This window comes from Equus przewalskii, chromosome 1 (genome assembly GCF_037783145.1).
Source record: "Equus przewalskii isolate Varuska chromosome 1, EquPr2, whole genome shotgun sequence".
Taxonomy (NCBI): domain Eukaryota; kingdom Metazoa; phylum Chordata; class Mammalia; order Perissodactyla; family Equidae; genus Equus; species Equus przewalskii.
The window spans coordinates 35,336,454-35,358,528 of record NC_091831.1 but is presented as its reverse complement, the minus strand read 5'-3'; the positions used below and the strand labels follow the sequence as shown (position 1 = coordinate 35,358,528).

The following is a 22,075-nucleotide window of genomic DNA, read 5'->3' as shown; positions in this document are numbered from 1 at the left end:
ACTGTGCCGGATTAAGGGATGGGCACCTTCAGCATGGTGAGAGGACCAAGGTCTATTTTCCGCCTCTTTCTCCATCCTAAGAGTCTTCCCACCCTCTTGGACTATACTGCCTTGCCTCATTGCCAGGGTCTCTTGTTTTTTTCTTCTTTAAAGGAATTTTCTTCCCTAACGGTGCATCCTCTTTCCCATCAAATACAACCGTAACATAGCCTACCATTTTGATTTAATGTTCCTAACGTTCACGGAACATGTATATTATCATCCCCATTTTACAGACAGGGGAATAGATCCAGAGACAATATCAGCTCGTTCATGGCAGAACTGGGACCTCAAAGCTAGGTCTCTGGCTCTTAGTCCAGCATTTTCCCCACCCAATCTCAGCCTCCCAGGCTAAACCAGACTTTTTCCAGGGCACTGGAAGCCAAAGTTGGCTGCCTCCTGCTGGCAGGGAGATCCTTCCAGGCTTCTGGTGCTCCTACTAACGAAGGGAGAGTACAAGAAGTGAGGAGGGTAGATTATACACAGAGGCAGTCTATGCTTCTATTTCCCTCCCTCATCATGGGAGGAGGGAATGGCTCACACATGGGGGGTGGATTATGAAAATCAATAATTCATGAGTGTTGATAAGTGTCAGAAAAGTATTTATTCATATTCATTCCCTGAAAGTCACATTCTCCATGTGTTCTTGCTTGTCTTTCAACGACGGCATCGGTCAGGTGGACTCAGCAAGAAATAGCAAGGTTTTAGCCAAATGCTGTGGAGGGAGAGAGTTTCATTTAACTTCATTTTTCCAGCCAGGGCTGGCTCCAAAGCTAGTTTTTCTTGCTAGGTTATTTGCCACATGAAAAGCAAATTCCCAGAGGTTTCTGAGATTGCCGAGATCCATGCAAGATGACTGCTCCCACCCACCCGCCCACCCACCCACTAATAAGACATAATGCCGTCCTATTTTTGGTAACAATTAAAGGGCCTCCCGGTGCAAGCAGAAAGCTGTTTATTTTCTGTTACATCACTTCACTTTGCCTTCGAAGGCTGGTCTGTGCTCAGTGTTTTCGTGGTGATGCAAGACGGCTCTCTCCTCCAGCAGTTGGATCCCTCCCATCTCGCAGCACCTCACAGGTCTCTTCCCCGAGCAGTGCATTGCTGGAGCGAGGAGCAGCTCACGAATCAGCTGCAGGTCCCTGTTTTGAAAAGCAGAGATACAGAGGCAAAGGAAAAGGGTGGACTCCTATGTGACCTGGTCTTAGAGCAAGACAATCACCATCTGAATTCCAGAAGCCCTGTTCATGTTTGGGGATATTTTTTCGACTGCATGGAATCAGAGAGAAGCCAAAGGATGGGAAATGCCTGCATCCCCCTGAAAAGAATTGCTTATTTCCTATGTCTCTTATCTGCGCTTTTGCTGACTGAGGGGAAGAAACCAGCGAAGCCAAAATGCCCTGCCGTGTGTACTTGTACCAAAGATAATGCTTTATGTGAGAATGCCAGATCCATTCCACGCACCGTTCCTCCTGATGTTATCTCATTGTAAGGCCCGTAAGCATTTTGATATCTAATTTACGATTTAAAAATTCCAGCCGATGTATTTGGGGCTTTGTATGTATTGGTAGAAGGGCATGGAGAGAGAGATTCCTCTTGCATGCTTGGCCATTTGACAGTGCTAACATTTTGCTGCATTTAGAAATTTTGATTTTTTTCTTAGCTGCTACGGAACATGCTTAGAAACCCCCCACCCCTGAACATTATTATGAGAAACCTGTAGCAGATTCATCTCTCCTCCTTCTTCTGAGAAGGAACGGGATCATACTTCATCAAATAGTGTCAAAATAGTGAACTGTTTTGCTAAACCGGATTAACATAAGGTTTGTTCTGTGTGTCTGTGTCTCTTTGTGTGTGTCTGTCCGTTTGTTTTTTTGGTTTTGCTTTCTTTCAGATCCTTTGTGAGATCTGGTTTTACTGAAATCTCAGAAGGCAGTTTTTTATTCACACCATCGCTGCAGCTCTTGTGAGAAATATTTATATCCTGACTATTTTTAATATAGCATGCATTTGGATAAGCCCTCTAGTAAAACCATCTCAATATTAATTTTGTCAAATGTGATTACATTTCTGCAGAGGAAAAGAATACCAGGAAAGTGAGAGGTAGATGGGTTTGTCTGCAACTTCACAACAACGGTGCAGGTTGATTCTTGCAATGGTACATTTGCTAACCTGTAATGCTATCTACTTTAATGGCTATTTATGAAGTTGTTGGAATGTTGCAACAATGAACTCAATTCCATTCCACTATTTTACTTTCATTTTTGACTTGGGAACTTTGGTTATTTTGCCCTGGAGTTTTTGAATGAGTCAATACAGAGGCCAGCATAACATATGCACTCAAGATGTTGTCTCCCGGGGATGTGGGGCAGGCTGCACCCCTGTATGATTTACCATGTGGGAAAAAAAACCTGGGTTCTTTCTAGGTAATTCCTTAAAATACTAATTCTCGAGAGACTGTTTTCTAATCTCATCTAATTTATAGCTAGTCCCCTTACAAGGAGGGAAAGAAAATATTAATATAGGATAGTGCAAACGATTAATCTTTGCTGTGTGTTTTGAGTTAGCCATGAGGGAACCACATATTCAGTCTATGTCTCAAAATACTCAAAAAATAATATTTGACTAAGAAATCAGATCTCTCCACAGGCATAGTGTCACACATATAATTTGTTCTGATGTGTAATGTTTGGCAGTTGGTGGGCTGGTTCTTAGAGCAGGACCACGTGGGGGTCAAGAGGTCTCCCGGTACTCGGGTGTCAGGCAACAGATTGCGCTTGTAGTTACCCGGGTCCAGGAGGGAATTAGCCAATTGTCATTCAACTGAGTTTTGGTTATCTTAACTGCATGATTCAGGACCCAAGTTTTTTGCTTGTTTGTTTTTTGTTTTGTTTTCTTGCCTTAATTGGCCGTTATGGCTGTTGGAGATTATATACACACAGAGGCAAACAGCATGGATTCGAAATGGGAGAGACCCGTGTGTAAACCTCACCCCACCAGTCACTAGAAACTAGACATGTAACCTTGTGCACATGACTAAATCTCTCTGAGCCTCAGTCTCCTCATCTGTAAAATGGAGGTGATAACACATTGAAGGGTTGTTATCAGAAATAAATAAGATTTTAGTAAACAAGATGCTTGGCATAAGGTATGACAAACGGTTACACGTTTTGCAAATGGTAGAGTTATAAATTTTTACAGAAAGCTCAAAAAGCATTTAATCGATTGTTCTGTCTATATGTAATCCCAAAACTGGTTTAACTATTTCATTGAATTCACAAACCTGATCAGGTGTTTTGACATTATGTAACAATGTTGGCTAATGTCCTTCTACTAGCTAATGTCTTTGAGTGATTAACAATTGAGTAGAATATTCCTAAGGGATTTATCTGTTTGATTGATGGCTAATGGTGTGATTTGGGGGAAGTGTTAGCACATCAAACAAATCTGAAAAACATAGTCTTTAGCAGGTAAAGCAGTGAACTCTCCAGTGCTAAGATCCTTCCATAGGATAAGAATTGGTTGTATCTGAGAAAGTGATAAATTGTGCTTATGTTGTTCATTTGTTAAGTAAATAAATGGCTCATTTAAAAAGCATCCTTTTGATGAGCTAAGCTGCCTCTCTCTCCCCAAGGATAGTTAACTAGATCAGTCCTTGAAATTCAAGAAGTGTCAGTCGACACATACTACTTATATTCCAACACTAGATGATTAGCTGTGACACAGAGAGTCTGGACTGATCAAGCTAACCAGTTAGCACATGTCCACTTTGTTATTGTTGGGTGGACCCAGCCTTGGCAAGCACAGACGCTGGACAACGCTATAGAAATAGTTACCGGCTGCTGCAGAGCAATGTGATTACACGTATTTAGAATCACAGAGGGAAGCCAAGGAGCTGGTTTTTAAATAGCCCACACTGAGTGTGTGCCATGCCCCTATGTCCCATGCTCTGAGTTCCTATGGAACATTCCAGGCCTTATTTCTAAAAGCAGTTCAGGTTTCAGAAATAACAAAAGGACGAGTAATTCTTGCCCTGCATGTCCTTACTTAAGTCACATTGGTAACCTCAACATGGCAGATTTGTGCCAGAGCTGACGTTGTTCAAAATTTTCAGGAGTCAAAGTTTGTCTCTAATCTCCAGGACCCTGTCTCCTAAAGATTTTGCTCCCCATTCTTTCTGCCCAATGTTCTCTGCTTCCTCCTGTCCTCAGAAAAGGGTCTAATAAGCTCATTTTCACTGAGGAGGAAATAAATGATAAGGCTGCAAATATAAACTGTGCCATAGTCATAACAGTGGTGGGAATGAATGGTTCACGGACAAGAGTTCTTCCGTGGGACAGGGCCATCCAGTGCCCTGAAAACCCAACACGGGCTGCCAACCCCTCATTGGAATATGACGACCAAGGGGCCTGAATTTGCCTTTATATGACTTTTGCCTCAGGCCAGGCCTGGATCACACCAGCTATTGCTTGGGGTTTGCAAGGTGTTCTAACGACATTTGAGACCACAGATTACCAAACTGATCTGTCATATCCTGTGAAGAGAGAAACTTCAGAATCAGTCCTGCTTGGTCTATGTACAAAGGCAGTTGGTTTCTTGCTCTGTTGTTGAAAAGAGAAAAGAAACGACCCATTCCGATCATCCACCCTAAAAATCTGATAATTTCATTATGGCCCCAAATGGTTTTTCAGACCTTCTGCAGAGGCATGATGAGAAGTACTTTTTGAAATGTCAGCCCAGGGTACTGAGGAAAACAGTTGCAATGCCTCCTTAAGTTACATACAGTGTTTTGGGGGAAAAGATCCTGGTAGGCTGTGTCTGGCAGTGTGTGTTGGAGAGCAAGAAAAACAAAGCCCACACTCTGTAGAGGGAGGAGTAAAAGAATAAAATTGTCCAACAAAAATTCATCAGATTAGTGGTACAAAACATATTTTTAAAAAAATATCTCACTTATGGTTTTAGACAACAACAAAACCTTTTCCAAGAAAATGCAATTTCATTCATGTTTTCCATAGGACCTGTTGTGAAACAACCAATGAGAGGGATTGATTCATTCTGGTTTGCTTTTGGTGATGGGGCGTGGCGCTTGTAGTGAATGCAATTTACAGAAATGTGTTTTCACACATTACAGCCCTATTCTTCCCACTGCAGACAGGAATTAACAATGACACAGGCTCATTGCAGAATTAAATTCAAATTTAAGAGTGTAAAATGTGGTCCCGTTGCCATTTGTTTATAAAATTTTTAATAAACTAAATCCCTCCAACTCTCTTAGGAGAGTTCTATTTGCAGCAAGTAAATTACAGTGTTGGTTTTAGTACCATGCTGAAAAAAGAGAAATCTATATATAAGAACTCAATGTGGCCAGAAAATAAATTCTATTTATTCCAATGAAATTCGGTCTTGTTTGAAGCGATGGAATAGATCCCTCTGGGGGGAAATATGTCATTATGTCTTTTATTAATCCACAGTCAACATAAACGTACATAGTTCACAAGAAATCAATAACTAAAAACAGGTTGCAAAGCAAATAGCATGAACAAGGTAAATATTAAATCCATCCTTACAGAGCTTTTACTGTTTAGTCTTTCAAAATGTTATCTGTCTAGGAAAAAATACTCCTGGCTTATCTTACCTTTACAATGATCGGCATCTTTTTTCTGTTCTTCCTTATATTACAAGTGTAAGAAAAATTTAGCAACCCTCAATGCCTTTTCCAGCCAGACCCATTAGCTAAGAGGGCTTTTAGAGGAATTATTAGCTGGTTTGGTTTGTGGCCAGCTGATGCCCCCACAATGGACTGAGAAGTAAAAGCTTCAGTCATCTAGGCTGTTTTGTCTACAATTGGCCCAATGACCCATAGCTCTGATTTTAACTTTTTAATTTATTTTTGTAACTATGCAAACCAACCATGTACAACAACTTTTTCTCTGAAAGCATATTTCATCCTCTCAATTATCCAGGCAAGAAACTTAAGAATTACCTGCCCCTTCTCCCTCACTGTCCACTTCCAACTAGACAAGTCCCCTGTCAAACGGCATGACATTCTGCCACCTCCTCTTCACCCCGGGGCCAAGGCCCTCACTCAGGCTGCAATAACTGTTTCACAGGCTGCTGTGGGAGCTTCTGCACTGGTCTTCCTGCTTCCAGTTCCCATCCTGCCCACCTCCATTAGTGCCACCATCCCGAAACACAGATCTCATCATGGCAGCCTTGTGCTGGAAGCCTTTAATGGCTCCCTAGAAAGAAAGAAAATCTGAAAATCTGAGTTGGTATTAATAGAATTTGACTATTTGTTGGGGGCCATCTCTCACAGTATTGATACCACAAACACACACACACACACCCCTCCCAAGCTCCGTCCACACCAGATTGAAGTACCTCATTCCCTGACCTCTGTCTGCTTAGCCTCCATAGACTTTTCTGATGTCTCTAGTACTTTCTGCCATTTATTAGAGCTATCTGTGCTTGTGTCTGCCCCATGTGTCTCATAGAGGGTCATCAATAGCCAAGGTCCTAGAGAACAGCCTGGATGTTTAGGCCTGGACGTTGCTTACTATCTATTTTGTCAAATTCAACTCATATTTTCGTAGACTTTATACTAAAGACTCCTATTTTACTATCAGTAGATAGTCCTGGTCATATTCACACTCTTTCTTATGGTGGGTAGACCCTATCAGATTTCACATGAACTAATAGTGTGGAGGTCTAGAAAGTGAGCTGAACCCAAAAAAATATGAGGAGATATTTGTTCATGACATTATGACTTCAAACTTCTTCCACAGAGATTTCCAGTGCTCTGGAACTTAAATGGCAAAGCATCCAAACCCTTTCCTCAGACCCATTGCCTGAATCTCTTTTGTCCCACTCTAACTTCCTCTTGGTCTTTGATGTGTAAAAAATCATATTTAGGCTCTTAGGTTCTTCATTTGACTATGGAGGCTGACTAATCTCTCTCTCTCTTTTGTGAAGGATAGAATTTCTCTTTTATCTAGTCATATCCCTTTATCCGAAGGGAAATGTTGGTTAAGTATTATTAAGATGAAAAAAATTAGTTAACACAAAGATAATTTCCTTTTTGACTTATGTATATTTGCTTAGCTAACACGAGTGTTTATTCATTGTGCAGCTGCAAGCAGTAACAAAATGAAAGCAAAAGCCTCCCATTTCAGCAAACACGTTTTGGGGTTCTACTGTGCAGCAGGCACAGCGCTGGGCTTTGTGAGGGACACAGAGATGAGTGACATCTCTCCTTCCCTGCCCTGATATGGCAGTTCCAAGCTGGTGGTGATGCCTTAAAAGGTAAATTATATTTTGCCCACATTTGAATGTATCGTGAGGTAGTGTTGATACGCTTTCTCGTTTTGTTCAAAATGGTATTCGGTTGCTTGGTGATGGTGGTGATGCTTGCCAATTGTTGATCCCGCGGCTGATATAAGCCACAAAGTGATTGCAAGGGCTTTACAGTGACAGCTGTGATATTGAAATGGCTATCCCTGGTGAGCTGGCAATGAGGCAAGTAGCAAAGAGCACAGATTTTGTGGTCAGATAAACGCGGGTTCAAATCCCCACTCTGCGGCTGACTGTAATGTTGTGTGATTGGGGGTAAGTTTAATCAAACCTCGTTATCTGAATCTGTAAAATGGGAAATAACCATCGTACCTATTGCACAGGATCACAGTAAGGATTAAGGGAAACAACACATGTAAAGCACTTGGCACAGTTCCTGAACTCAATAAACATTAGCTTTTATTATAGTATCTGAAAATCACTTTAACTTGAACGACCGCAACGTCAGCTTAGCATCCGATTGTATAAACTGGGTTTTCCTACAATCCCAGCTTTAAAATTCTATTGTTCTACACACAGGCCTCCATCGGAACCTGCCAAGAAATCTTTCCTTCAAACGTTTCTCACATGAAACATGAACTATTTACCTTTCCAGGAGGTGAGGGGAAGAAAGGAAGCACAACCCTCTTACTTCTTCCTCATGAAAAAAACAACTGGCGCCACACTTTGTAAAACGTGTCAGATTTTGTTTAAGACAACTAACGTTGACAAGTCTTCAGATGAGTGGTGCTGTGGTAGGTTGGAAAGAGGCCTGAAACTAGAAGTCAGAAGACATGGAACTGAAATCCAGTTCAGCCACTAAGAGGCTATGTGATCTTGGGTTGGTCACAAAATGTCCCTGGGTCTCAGATTTTAAAACACTAGAGGTGGATTACTTTGTGGTTCTCAAGCTCAAATGACAATGGGAGTTGGGGTGATAAGGTAAATGAAGGAAACAGTTGAGTATAAGACAATAGGGAGTGGTAGTGACTAGGGTAAACTAGATAAGACATGTCTCACCTAAAAATGACATCCTCAGCTCCAACTGATTATTGCTGATGAGAATGTGGTACATGAATATGGGGCAATATTTTCCTAATTTTCAGAAGAAGGCCGAAACCTGGAAGCAGATTTTTAAACAGGGTAAAGACCAAACAGGGGCCTGCCCCGTGGCTGAGTGGTTAAATTTGCACACTCTGCTTCAGCAGCCCAGGGTTTCACTGGTTCGACTCCTGGGCACCGCTCATCAGGCCATGCTGAGGAGGCATCCCATATGCCACAACTAGAAGGACCCACAACTGAAGGTGCACAACTATGTACCAGGGGGCTTTGGGAGAAAAAGGAAAAATAAAAAAATCTTAAAAAAAGATTGAACAAAACATAAATTGGCATTTTCAGACCTTCACATGCAATTAATTAAGGTCTTTTCCTAGCCTAAAAATTCTATTGTATTGTATTCTATAATTAGAGTTAGTTTAAATTAATATAATAAAGAAAATGGTCTTGCTAAAAAAAATGGACAAAATTTATTGCATCGTCTAACAAATCAGTATATTAGATTGTTAATTGAAAAAGCCTCATAATATGGAATTGGTTATTGTAAAGCTATTATTAAAATAATAATGTAATTCCCAATTTCCCAGGCAGGTCCAATGGGACTTTATCGGGACTTTATCATGACCTCCCCACGGTGACTGATCATAAAACGGTGTTTCAGTATACTTCCCATGGGACAAGGATTGGAAAGAAATTGTTGGGCTCATTTACATGGCAAGGTGGCAAGTATTTGCCTATGTAAAGTGTGATTAAAAAACAATGAACCTTTTTTAAAAAAAATAAACAGACTAGAATTCATATGTACAAGAAACCCTTAACTTGCAGAGAATTCCTCATAGGTGTTCATAGGTTTTTCCCAGCTGTGCTTCCATGGTTAAACATTTCTAGATCCTTCTTTGAGGATTGCCCTCACTGCCAGTTTGGAAGCCATGCAATAAAACCAGGCAAAGTTTTCTTAGGAGGCATTTGTCATTTTTGTATTGCCTGATGCTAAGCACTTTATATAGCTCATTTTTTATTTCATCAGCACAATAACCCTGTGAGGGTTTGATTAGCTCCATTTTGCAGACAACGCCCTGAGTCCTAGAAGGGTTAGGTAACTTCCTCAATGTCCTACCCCTCATAAGTGGCGGAGTCAAGGTTTAAACCCACGTCCTCACTTTAACCACTTCTGTCGACTTCCTCTTGAACAGGAATCACTGGGCTTGACTTTGCATGGTTTTGTTCCCAAAATCAAATGCCCTCTCAAAGGGTCAACCTTTGCCATTAATGAGGGTATTCAGGGGACTGTGTCCTGCTTCCTGGAGACAATGACTGAAAAGGAGTTTCAAAAGCCCTTTGAAAGAGCGGCAGCGTAGCTGGCAAGAACATCTAGTTTCCCTAGGATTCGGCTCTCATTTGTATGTATAAGCTCTGGTCGCCTTGCCTTAAAAGAGAGAGAGAGAGAGAAAAAAGAAAAGAGCAAAAGAAAAAGAGCTTATTTACTTTAAAGTTACACCTTACAGCAAAGTTTTCTAAACTTGCGTCCTGTGAAACCGTTGTCCTGAAAGAAAAGGGTTCTTTGCTCAAATAAATTTGGGAAACTGCACATTCTCTCCCCGCTTGGCTGTTCACAATGCACTTGGGCTTAGAAAAGCTTCCGGAATTATTTCATGTTGTTTCACCTTTCTTAACATTCCCATAGAACATTGGTCCTATGGACCATACTTTGAGAAGCTATGCCTTTGGTATCCGTTTGATTTACTAGCTTAATTATTTATGCCTCGCCTGTTCTAGAAAGGCCTGCTAGCAGAGCTTAGGCAGGTAAGAAGAATGCCGTCTTAAAGGACACAGTAAACCATCTATCTCCACATAAGAAGTAACTCAGACAACTTTGTTCGTGTGGACCCATTGAGTGTAAAATCTGGGACCAGCCTATCCACCTGGTCAAGCAGTTGGCGCACACCATTTCTTTGGGGACCTCCCCGTGGATGCTCCATCTTTCAGGGACAGTAGATTGTTAATGGCAACCCATTCAACAGGAAGAAAGCCCCTGAGCTTAAGCTGACGCTCTCACTGTTTTTATCTGGAGCAGCTTCCCTCAAATCCATGTAGCTAAACCAGCATTTCTCTGTGTGTGCTGCTTGGAACATTCATTCTGTGTAAAGCTTAATGATAACAGGGTCCCGTTATCAATAAGATTAGGAGACCGCGTATTTAATTCCCTTTTGAAGAGATTCAGTTGACTTAAGAATAGAAAGATTTATGAAATTAAGAACCCCAATTAACTTCACGGATCCACTTTTCCCAAAGTTATTTGCCTTTTTGGTGCACGTAAAACCTCTCGACCCTATAAAGGCCTTGAATTCCAGGGAATACACTCTGGGAGCTCCTGGGCGAGGCTGTTCTCGATTTGCAGCAGATACTGGGCAGATCTGAGGGACTAAAAAGAGGAAGCATGGCCTTGCCCATGACCATTACCAGCCCCGAGGGGAAGACCATGCCTGAGCACAGAATCAATCGCAACTCGGCTGGTTACTGGCTTCAAATCACTTTACTTCTCACCTTGGTTTTCTTTATATTTTAAGTGGAGAATGTAAAACCTACATTATAGTGTTCATTTGAGGATTAAAATGAGTTAATAGATGGCAAGCTGCTAAAGATGAGGCTTGGCTCAGAATAGCTTTAGATAAAATTTGTCTCTTTTCCTTCACGTTTTGCGAAGATGCAGACTGAATTTATAAATAACATCGGGGAGGTGGACTGCTGACTAGTTACACTGACTCCTAGAAAGGAAAAGTTTTGACTATCCAGAGATAAGAAGTAATGGGCTACAAAACCAAAGGAGTGGGTCCAACTCAAATCTTTGCTAGCGTGCGTGCCAAGCATATTCCCAAGGGAGTCTCTGAAAATCTAAAACCTACATTCTACTCCTGGCCTTGCTGCTGACAAAAGATGTGACCTTGGATAAGTCACTTAACTTCTGCAGCCCTCAGTTTCCTACATAGCTCTCTGGGGTGCCCCCCATCTCAGATTTATGTGGAGCAAAGGTTAAGGTTATTCCCCATCCATCCAGATTAAGGAGGTAGTGGTCTGTTTAAGGATCAGCTGAATGACACTGAAAATGTTTTTCAAGGCTGAGAGTCAAAAAGAACTGTGAAATAACATGCTCATGTGTGAAGCTGCCCATTTTAATGCTTTCCTATCTTAAAAGCATTTAAAATATTCAAATGTAAATTATTCATGGGGCAGGTGCACTTAGAATGTGTGCATTTAACCAAAGTGAATCATCAGCCTATTATTAATTATCATTCAACCAGCCCTCTTCTTTTGGATGAAGGAGAATCTTAGTAACAACCAGAAGGTCTGAATCATTTAACCTAAGCTGCCTCTAAACAAGCTGGCCAGCCCCTCCAGCCCTGCCCCCAAACCTTCCAACAGCTATAATGTGTGCATCTTGCTCTCATTTACATACATATGCATATATAAACATACAGACACACATATGTATTTGTGTTTATACACACTGCCTATGGCTGCCTAATTCCCTGGACGATGTCTGTAACAGTTTTGTTGGGCAGGAGACAACCTTACTGGGCCTCAGTTTCCCTAGTAATAAAACTACAGTCCTTCCCTCGGTCTAACAGCTCTTCCAGCTCTGATATTTTATCTCTATGCTCTTTGCAGAAGCATTGGAGACATGCTCTTATACATTATCTCATGTAATTCTTAGAATCTTCCAAGGAGTCTTTTTGTTGTTATAATTCCTATTTTAACAGATGATGAAACAGATTCACCTCCTTAATGCATCATGTACATAATAAGTGGCAGCTACAAGCCTAGAAACGAGATTCTCTATTCTATATCTAATCAGTGCCAGCCAGGTGCTAGCTGCTCACTCTTCTTTATCCTCTGTAGTCTTCACCGAGGGGGGATTGTATGGGAGAGCCCCCTAAATCATCGCCCCTTCCTAGCCAGGAGAATCTGCTCTGGGCTGGAAGACAGAATGCAGGCCACTCTTGGGCCAAAGACGATTCTGATGGCAGTCAAGATGTCACAGGTGACTAGAGAGAGTCTGAAGTAGTGTGTCATTAGAGCCAGGGGACCATGGTGTGACCAGATGAGCAGTCTAGTTTGAGACAAGGGGAGATTTTCTCAGCAAGGTTACGCCTCCCATTCAGCTATCTGCAGATCTGCCTCCCCAGCACTTCCGGCTTGCCACGCAGAGCCCATGCCTACTGTCCCATGAATGATGCTCACAGTGCTACAAGCACAGACTCATGCATCTTTCAAGCTGGAAGGGATCTAAAAAATTATCTAGTCTAGACCCTTCATTTGACAACATAGAGAGGAGAAGTGATGTGTTTGTTCAAGGCCACGCAAAGACCCAGGCTGCTGATTCCCTCGTCAGCGTGCTCTTTTTCTAGTCCCTAGAAAAGGTGAGGAGTCAGGGCAGGAAACCACTTCAGCAGCCCATGAGCCTTGGCGTCAACACATATGCCTGCCCAGTCATTTCACTCCTGTGGGCCCCCACCTCTGGCCTCTCAGCTGGACATTGAGCAGCCTTAGCCCTGACCTCCTTTTAATGTAGTTAGATCCTCATTATGTGATCCTCAGCTCCTTTCTTTACTTCTCTGTTTTGCTGACCCCAGAACTCTGAGCTCCACGCTAACCCTGTCACCCACTTTTCTGCTCCTTTTGTATTAAATGCTGCTGGTCCTAGCTTTTCAGTTCAGCTAGGAGCCCCCTAACAACTTTATGGCCTTGGTGTTAATTTATTGCTATAAAGAAATGTGACCCACCCCTACAGGCAGTTGGATGCAGGCCGTGGAAGGAGGAACTGGAGCTCAGGGCTAGCAGACATTTTACAGATCTCATCCTCTGATCCCAATGCAATATTAATCATAAAACTATGAAAGCTTTTTTAAAAAACCTATCATCAACACGCGATTTTAAGAATACTATTCTAAATACTTGTTGAAATCAAATTTGCAATTTTAAGAGATTATTACCTATCAAAACTTACTGGATGCTTTACACAGAGGTAAAGTCATATTTCTAAATACTTTCATTTTAAATCAGAAAGAATAAAAACATACGAATTGAACATGAAAGTCAATAAATATCATAAGGAAATCAAGAGAAAACAAATAATAAATGCAAACAGATAAAATAATAAATTAGGTAGCAATGGAATAATAAATCCAAGATTTTTTACAAAAACCCAATAAAATAGCAGACATTTGGAGGGAGCAGCACTTATAAATGGGGAGAGCGTTAATTATTCAACAACAGGTTTCGGGTAAATCTGGGTAAATGTATAGGAAGGAATCAAGGCACTGTCTTGCCTCACGTATACATAAAAGTAAAAGTTGCATATAGATTGAAGAATCAAATATAAAAAAAAAAATTTAAAGAGGGAAGGCATAGGTAATATTTCCTTGATCTCAAGAGAGGAAAGAACATTTTAAGAATTAAAGAAGAGCCAGACCTGATGGCCTAGTGGTTAAAGTTCGGCGTGCTTGGCTTTAGTGGCCAAAGTTCATTTCCTGGTTGTGGAACCACACCACTTGTCTGTCAGTAGCCATGCTGTGGTGGCAGCTCACATAGAAGAATTAGAAGGACTTACAACTAGGATACACAACCATGTACTGGAGCTTTGGGGAAAGGAAAAAAGAATTTTAAAGCAAAGAAAGAATACATAATGGAAGTTGATATATTTTGCTAAAAATATAAAATTTCTGTATATTAAAAATCACAAATGGAAAGGCAAGTCACAATCAGCAGGGAAAAACTCTTCGCATCAAATAAGAGAGGAAAAGAATAGATAATGTCCTTAGTAAATAAAAAATACTTTGAAAGCAACAAAAATGGTCAAAGGACATGATTTCATAGAAAAAGAAACAAAAATGATAATACTAAATGTTGGTGTAGATATGGTAAAATATGCATTTCTTTACTCAGAATTGAACATGTACTTGGATACAAGATAGCAGTAAAGAACTAGAGACTTAAAAACCATCTATAATCCAATAATGCTACTTTTAGAAATCTATCCTAAGCCTGTCCTAAGGAAATAATTAGAGATATGGAAAAATACTTGCATATGAAGATGGTTATGGTAGTGTGTATTATAGTGAAAATTGGAATCAACAGTAAAAGTTAAATCATGATATATCTATAACACAAAACTCACTCATCTGTTAAAATTATATATTAAAAATTTATTATCATGAGAAATTGTTCATGATAAAATAAGTACATGAAAAGGAGGACACCAAACAGTATAAAAATTATCCCAGTTTTGTAAATTTATATGTGTACATATCATACACGTATTATGTATATGCATATTAATATCTTTGGGTAGTATGGTTATGGTGATCTTTATTTTCTTCTTTAAGCTTTTCTGTGTTTTCCAGGATTTCTACAAAGAGCATATAGTATTCATAAGCAGACTACACCAAACTGCATTCAAATCTTAAAAATTCTTTACTTGAAAAAAATACAGGTTGGCATGATCTTAATGTGACTTTGAGATTACTTATATTGATTAATTATTTCCTTTGAAAAGAGATTATTATTTAATTAGATTTCTTAAATCCATATGAGCTGAGCAGTGTTATTATGGTTGTCTGCCAGATTGTGGATATTGTGTCAATATGTGACCCAGGTCTTAATACTGAGAGACTATCCAGTGTTTGAAAAAGGGTGGTAGACCAAGAGCCTTAGGCCTCATGACCTTGGGCAAAGCCTTTAACAGCCCTCTCGGCCTCAGTTTCCTTGCGTCAAAAAGATATTAACACCGGCTCTACCACTTTCACAGAGTTGTTCCAAAGACCAGATAAGCTCATTGAGCAGGAGTCTATGAAATGCAGGCTATTAGGAGAGAAGCAATCATCATTTTTAAAATGAGCTATTGCCTGCCTGGGATTGATAGTTGAGACGAACAGTCTTCATAAGTCTCCTTCTTGCTAGGGAAACATGCACTCTCTCAGTTGCAGAGGGAAAAAAAAATCCTCCCTAACCCTCCTACAGTCCCTTTTTTTACTGAATTCGTGAGGCTGATGGCATAGCCCTTGTGGGGAGAGAGTACAGATAGGTCAAGGCACATCCCTGGGTCCACCTCCACCAAAATTCTAGGGAAAAATGCTTGGCTTTTTCCCTCCCTGAGAGTTGAGGAAGTGGCAGAGAACTTAAATGTTCCGGCAAGACCAGGGGCAGAGGGCAAATTCTGTACTACCTCTGTACAAACCCATTTGCTGCTTGGCAAATCTACTGGGTCTGGATCTCTGATTTGTGGCTTAAGGCAACAAGTTCATTCTGATGGTACATTGATCCCCACCCACCCCTCCATGTGCTGCTATCCTGAAGACAGTTGCCAAATCCGAGTCATATTATTGCAGACTCTTGCTACCTGTAGTTACAGGGACAGGACAGTCCACAGCATCTCTATGTTCCAGAGCAACTGCTCCAGTCAGACCTGCTGCAGTGGAACAGAGGCCCCCCTCAGTCACCAAAGGTAAAGGGGGGCTATTGTAACTGACCGGAAAGCTTACCATCCATATGCAGTCCTGCTGCATATAAGAGACACCTGGGGAGCTTTTAAATATCCTGATGCCCAGGCCACACTCCTGGTGCAAAATTTAACCAGAATCCCTGAGGGCAAGAACCAGGTATTAGTATTTTTACAGCTCCCCAGGTCATTCCAAGCACAACCAAGACTGAGAAGCACTGGCTTAGGATCCAGCACATATCCAAGCATCGCTGCGCTCCAGCCTGCACACCCAGGTCACTTTGTGAGGTCACTTTGTGAGAGAGTGCTGCTCTCTCCTAAGTGTGCCTTGCACACATTTTTGCCTGCCACAAATCTAACTCAACCCTAAGGCATCCTTCCTCCTTCAGCTCCTCTTGCTGGCTGGCTCCATCTCTGTTTGCCGATCCAAATACCCAGGAAGGCACTCATCTTTAGCCCAGCTCAACTCACCTTTTTGAACCAGGCTACTTGGGCTGTGGGATGCTGACTGACCTCAGGATCAGCCACTCTGGATGAGAACTGAGTCCTTCTTGCCTTCATAATCTGCAGAAAGGGGTGGAGGAAAGGGAGGTTGCATGTATAAAACATGGCCAGCCTGGTCTGCCCCCAGGTCAGTTGTATGTGAAGATGAGGCGGGGTGGCACAGTTTCCCTTAACAGGGACTGTGGGATTCTTTAAGACATCTGGCTCAATAACAAATCATAATGTTGAAATCAAACATATTTAGAGGAGTCCGTAAAGAATTAAGATCAGAATTTCATCCTCTTTATAGAATATGACCTTTTAAAGTCTTTTTAAATATATACAAGATAATAAAATAGGTAGCCTGCTCAACTATATTTAGAACGTGTGTATAATTTTACAAATCCTTGTGCATGGAATCCTTGTCCACAGAAAATTGCAATTGAATTTAGAATGGAAGGACTTAGACAGTCATTACCTTAACTGGAGGAATATTTTTTCCCTTTTATAAGAAACTTTTTTGTTAGAATATAATACAAGTAAATAAAAGAGCATATATCCTAAGTGTACACCTGTACTTTTTAAGATTTTATTTCTTTTAGAGCAGTTTTCGGTTCACAGTAAAATTGAGGAGAAGGCAGAGATTTCCATACACCCTCATCCTGACACATGCATAGCTTCCCTGTTACCCACGTCCCCCACTAGAGTGGTACATTTGTTACAATTGATGAACCTACATTATCATCTAGAGTCCACAGTTTACATTAAGGTTCACTCTTGCTGCTATGCATTCTATGGGTTTGGACAAATGTATAAGGACATGTATCCATCATTATGGTATCATACAGAGTATTTTCATTGCCCTAAAAATCCTCTATGCTCTGTCTATCCATCCCTCCCTCCCCACCACCATGACTTTTTATGAAGTGAACACCCTTGTAACCACCACCCAGGTCAAGAAACCAAACATTACCGTTACCCCGAAGACTCCCCTTGTGCCTCCTTCCAATTACTACTCACCTCCACGGGTAAGCACTACCCTGACTTGCCCCAGCATAGGTTAGTTTTGCTGGGTTTTGTACTTTATATAAGTGTAATCATATAGAATATACTTTATTATGTTCTGGCTTCTTTACCTTGACTTAGGTTTGTGAGATTCATCATATTTTTTAATGTAATTTTAGTTTTAGCCAGAGGTTTTAATCCTTGAAATCTAGTTCAACAACATTATTTAGCCAGGAACTGTGCCCAGGGCTGGGGACACAAAAGCAAATAGAGGTACGTCCCTGCTGTAAGGAATATTCAATCTAGTAATGCAGTAAGGACCAGAATTTCATGTAAAGTGAATTCTTCTTTGTTTAACAAATATTTGTTCAGTGTCCACTGTGGGACAGACACTATTACAGGTGCTAGGGATAAGCAATGAACAAACAGATAAAAATTCTAGTGGAAATCCTCTGTTTTATTTCCCTGACATGTGTGGGCAAGTTCTGCCCACTAATAGCCATTTTCCGCTCTGTTTTGCATCTGATTCAACATAAGGGGAAATAGTGATGAAAGCTATTTCTTCTGGCAACTTGGAGTGTGTGATTATGAAGTGGCTGGTCCAACCATGGGGCAGTTTGTAAACCAGTGAGCATGGGAAATATTTCTCTCTATCTATTTCTGCCTTATTCCGTTCTGTCTATTCTTGACGCTGCCTATACAGAATGAAACGAAAATCCGGAACCTAAGGAAACCTTTGGATGTTAGCTTACCTTGAAGTAAGGCTGAGCAGTCTTGTTGTTTTCCAGAACTGTGAAGTGAGAAGAGACAATTGCCCAAATTTGACTGAAATCGTAAACCTTTGAAAATATTTTAATAACAATGGATATCTAATACATACCACTATTCATTAGTGTTGACTTTTCAGAACCTAGTCAATTACTTGACTATAAATCTGTGACATTGGAGGGAAGAGAGAGAGAAGAGAATCCAACATCACTCCAGGACTGACAGCTTGGGAATAAACGCAAGAGATTATCTAGTTTTGTTTGTTTGGTTCGTTTTTCCCCTCATTTTTATGGAAAATTTCAAGCATATATAAAAGTTAATAGTAAAATTCACTTCCATGTACCCATCTTTTAGCTTCAAAAATTATCAACTCATACTCATCCCTAACCCACTGCTGTCCCACTATTCTGATTATTTTGAAGCAATCCTAGATGTCAGATAAATTATTCATAATTGTCCAGAAAGTGGGATCTGCTAGTTTTAATCCCCTTAGTTAAGAGGCTCAGAGAGGTGAAGTCACTAAGTTAGTTAGCAGCAGCTATTTTTAATTGCTAGATTTCAAAAGTAAGTGTTAAAAAGGTTACTAACAAAGAGTACTGGATTTTATATAGTGCAATTAAACAGTATGTATGCGACATAAGTTGTCAAATTATGTCAAACATCTGGTTGGGTCCATGACCATGGCCACATTTTGGACAATAGTTACAAGTGGAATAGGAGCCTCCTCCACACAAGAACTTTAACGTGTAGACCTAATGTCACTTGACCCTGTATAAAAATTTGTCATCAGAACATTTAAAACCTTATTTTCAGCTTGTATCAACACCTCGTCTAATAGGTTCCATAAATTAATGCTCACTCTAAAAAAAATAACTTTGTGTTATTTGGCCTATAATCACCTCTTTTAAGTCTCCCATTCAGAAAACTGGCAAGTTCTCCGAAGAGTTGAACCAAGTTTGGGACTGCTGGTTCATGTTCCTTTTCATCAATTTTGAAACCAAATCCCTCTGGATTTTGAATTGCAAATAAATTTGTCCAAGTGAAAGAGTTCCTTTCAACTATTTAGTAATAAAATGGGCCTAAGACTCTTCCCAAGCTTCATTGTGTCCCATCTGCAGCCTGTGCTATTTTCAAAGAAGGAGGTGAGTTGCTGTTCATTGAGCCAGTGTCAATGGCTTATCTATTATGAGATATCACAGCACAACCAGGAATGGAGCTATTTTTCTATGTTTCCCAGGCTTAAAATCCTGAAGCACCATTGTCTGGCCTGGTCAGAATGTTCCAGAAGTTTCTAGAGCAAGAGGGAAAGATTCTGTTAGTGTCTTCTTCATGAAAATGTGCAAAAAGTTGATTTGACGTCTCCCACTGTCATACTTGCCCGATTGCATCTCAAAATGTTACCCAGGGCATGTGACAGCCATCACTGTGAGGAGTGGGGCACGAAGCCCCCGTTTGATGAGCATTTGATGAGGAGATAATCGGGGGTGAAAAAAAGCTACAAAAATTACCTGAATAAATATCACTGTGGAAGCAGATATCCAGACATTTTTCCTTACACAACTCCCACTTGTTTCTTTGAGAGATAAAAGCAGCAAAGCTTGACAGTCTGTCAGTTTAACCGTTTTCATTGTGTGCTTTTTCTGGGCAGGTTATTCACATCGAACTCCTTTGATGTGATCAGTGATGATGCTTTTATTGGTCTTCCACATCTAGAGTATTTGTAAGTAAAAAACCTTTTTTGTGCATAGTGATTCAGGACAAGTGCTCTCGGGTTCCTACAGCTGTCTGACAAAAAATATTATAACCTGTTACAGATTCATAGAAAACAACAACATCAAGTCCATTTCAAGACACACTTTCCGGGGACTAAAGTCTTTAATTCACCTGTAAGTATGAATGTTGCTATTACTTTTTAAGTTTGCCAACGGACAATGCAGTTTGATAATCTGTGGTTAAAGTGCCCACCTTATGGGAATCCATGAAAATTTAAGGAACCCAGAAAATTCCTGTCCATGCAAAGTTGCCATCTCTCCCTGTCATCAGCCAATGTGTGCCCAGGACATTGATTACTATTAATATGATTAGCTTAAACCAACCATAATTAGGAAAACAATCTAATGCAGGGAAATTGTGGGACTGAAATAACTTTTTCCTTATCTATATCGTTACTCACTTCATGGGTAATTATGGGTTGACAATATAGCTCAATCTGATATTTGCTGTTCTTCTTTTCTCTTTATAAGCCCTGACTTTATATACATTTAAACATGTGCTATAACCACAGGCAATGTCTACACAGTACCTACACACTTTATTTATCAATGAAATATTTAATTATTCCTTGAGGAGTTAGAGCCACGTCAGTTGTTCTTAACAGGGGGCAATTTTGCCTCCTAAGGAACATTTAGTAATATCTACAGACATGTTTGATTGTCACACCTGGGGGATGTAACTGGCATCTTGTGGATAGAGGACAGCGATGCCCCTAAACATCCTATGATGCACAGGTCAGCCCTCACGACAAAGAATTATCCGGCCTAAAATGGTATAATGCTGAGGATGAGAAACCCTGAGCAACATGAACCAAATAATTTGTTCCACCTCCTTCAGACACACACACACACACACTCACACACACACAGTGATATTTTTAAGGAAACTAGAAGAACATGAGAAGAAAAGGCACTAACATTTATTAAGTGCCTAATATTATGCTGGTCATTATGCTTTACATGAATTTTCATTTAATCCTCTCAACAGTCCTGCCAGATAGGCACAATAATCCCCATTTTAGAAATGTTGAAACAGGCTTGGAGGGGATACACGACTAGTGAACAAGTAGTTATGTAATTATGCTAACATCAGCTCAGTCGTTGAACTGCAATGGCTATTCGTCCATTGAAAAACCATTTCTCCAATACCTGATATATCTCATTATTCTTAGCTCAAGCAGCAGGAGATCTAAGCCTTGTAGTCATTCTGTCAGCTTTAACCTGTTCCCTCACAATACCTCATTCCCAGCTCTATTCTAGGCCCCAAGATGCAGCAGGGAACAAAGCAGACAAAAATGCCTGCCCTTTGAGGCTGCAGTCTACTGTGTCCACGTGGTCATCACGATGCCCCTGCCATGCCCTGCCTCTACTGCTGTTTGGATTTGAAGCAAGGGGAAACTGATGGCCAGATGTAGTTTACAAAATCATTATACCTTTCAAGGCTTCTGTATGTAGTCATTATAATAAAAACAGCATTTGCAATGCTGCTCTGCACATCAGTGATATAATGTGATGCAAAAAATGGCTGTGTGTTGTATGAATGTTATGCCATTTTATCACAGAACCAACACTGCCAAACCTAATTTTTCAGACAAAAACAAATAAAAGAAATGAATATATGGAAGGAGAAATGGAAGCTCACGACCTCAACTTGAGATCTACTTTATTGACGTAAATCCCATTTAACATAGCCTGTGTCCAATGCTGAGCATCAAGAGGGGCTGAAGGAGGATTGAAAAGATCCAAGCTCCCTCTCTGGGATCCCATGATACAAGCCTTGCTGTGTCCCTTGGCTCATTCAAGTGTCTTCTCTCCAGCCTAAAGCCATCTGGAAGGAAGAAAGGAAAAAAGATGGAAGGGTGGAAGGGAAGGAAGAAAGAAGGAAGGAAGGAAGGAAGAGAGAGAGAGGAAGGAAGGAAAGAGGGGAGAGGAGTGGAATGACAAGGAAAGGAGGAAGGTGGAAGGAGGAAAGGAGGAGAGAAAAATCTCTATACAACACCCTACTGAAGAGCATCTATTTTGTTTGAGTAGAGCCTATTATGTCCATCAAATGAAATGGGAATTTAAATTTGGGTCATAATGAGGCCCTTTCTTTAGAGATATAAAGACTATAAGAAGGGGACACCAG

The 22,075-nt window shown here is 40.6% G+C and overlaps 1 protein-coding gene across 2 annotated transcripts in view; it reads left to right on the top strand.

Annotated features, from left to right (window-relative positions):
- Window positions 1-640: 640 nt before the first annotated feature.
- LGI1 (leucine rich glioma inactivated 1) overlaps window positions 641-22,075 on the top strand; it is a 37,392-nt gene continuing 15,957 nt past the window's right edge. The window contains exons 1-4 of one of the 2 annotated variants that reach the window (XM_008520680.2): window positions 641-1,527; window positions 1,934-2,005; window positions 19,824-19,895; window positions 19,990-20,061. In XM_008520680.2, the coding sequence (XP_008518902.2) occupies window positions 1,061-1,527; window positions 1,934-2,005; window positions 19,824-19,895; window positions 19,990-20,061 (683 nt within the window). In that variant the 5' untranslated portion in view covers window positions 641-1,060. The remainder of the gene's footprint in view (window positions 1,528-1,933; window positions 2,006-19,823; window positions 19,896-19,989; window positions 20,062-22,075) is intronic. The other variant, XM_070609395.1, reaches the window with a different exon arrangement.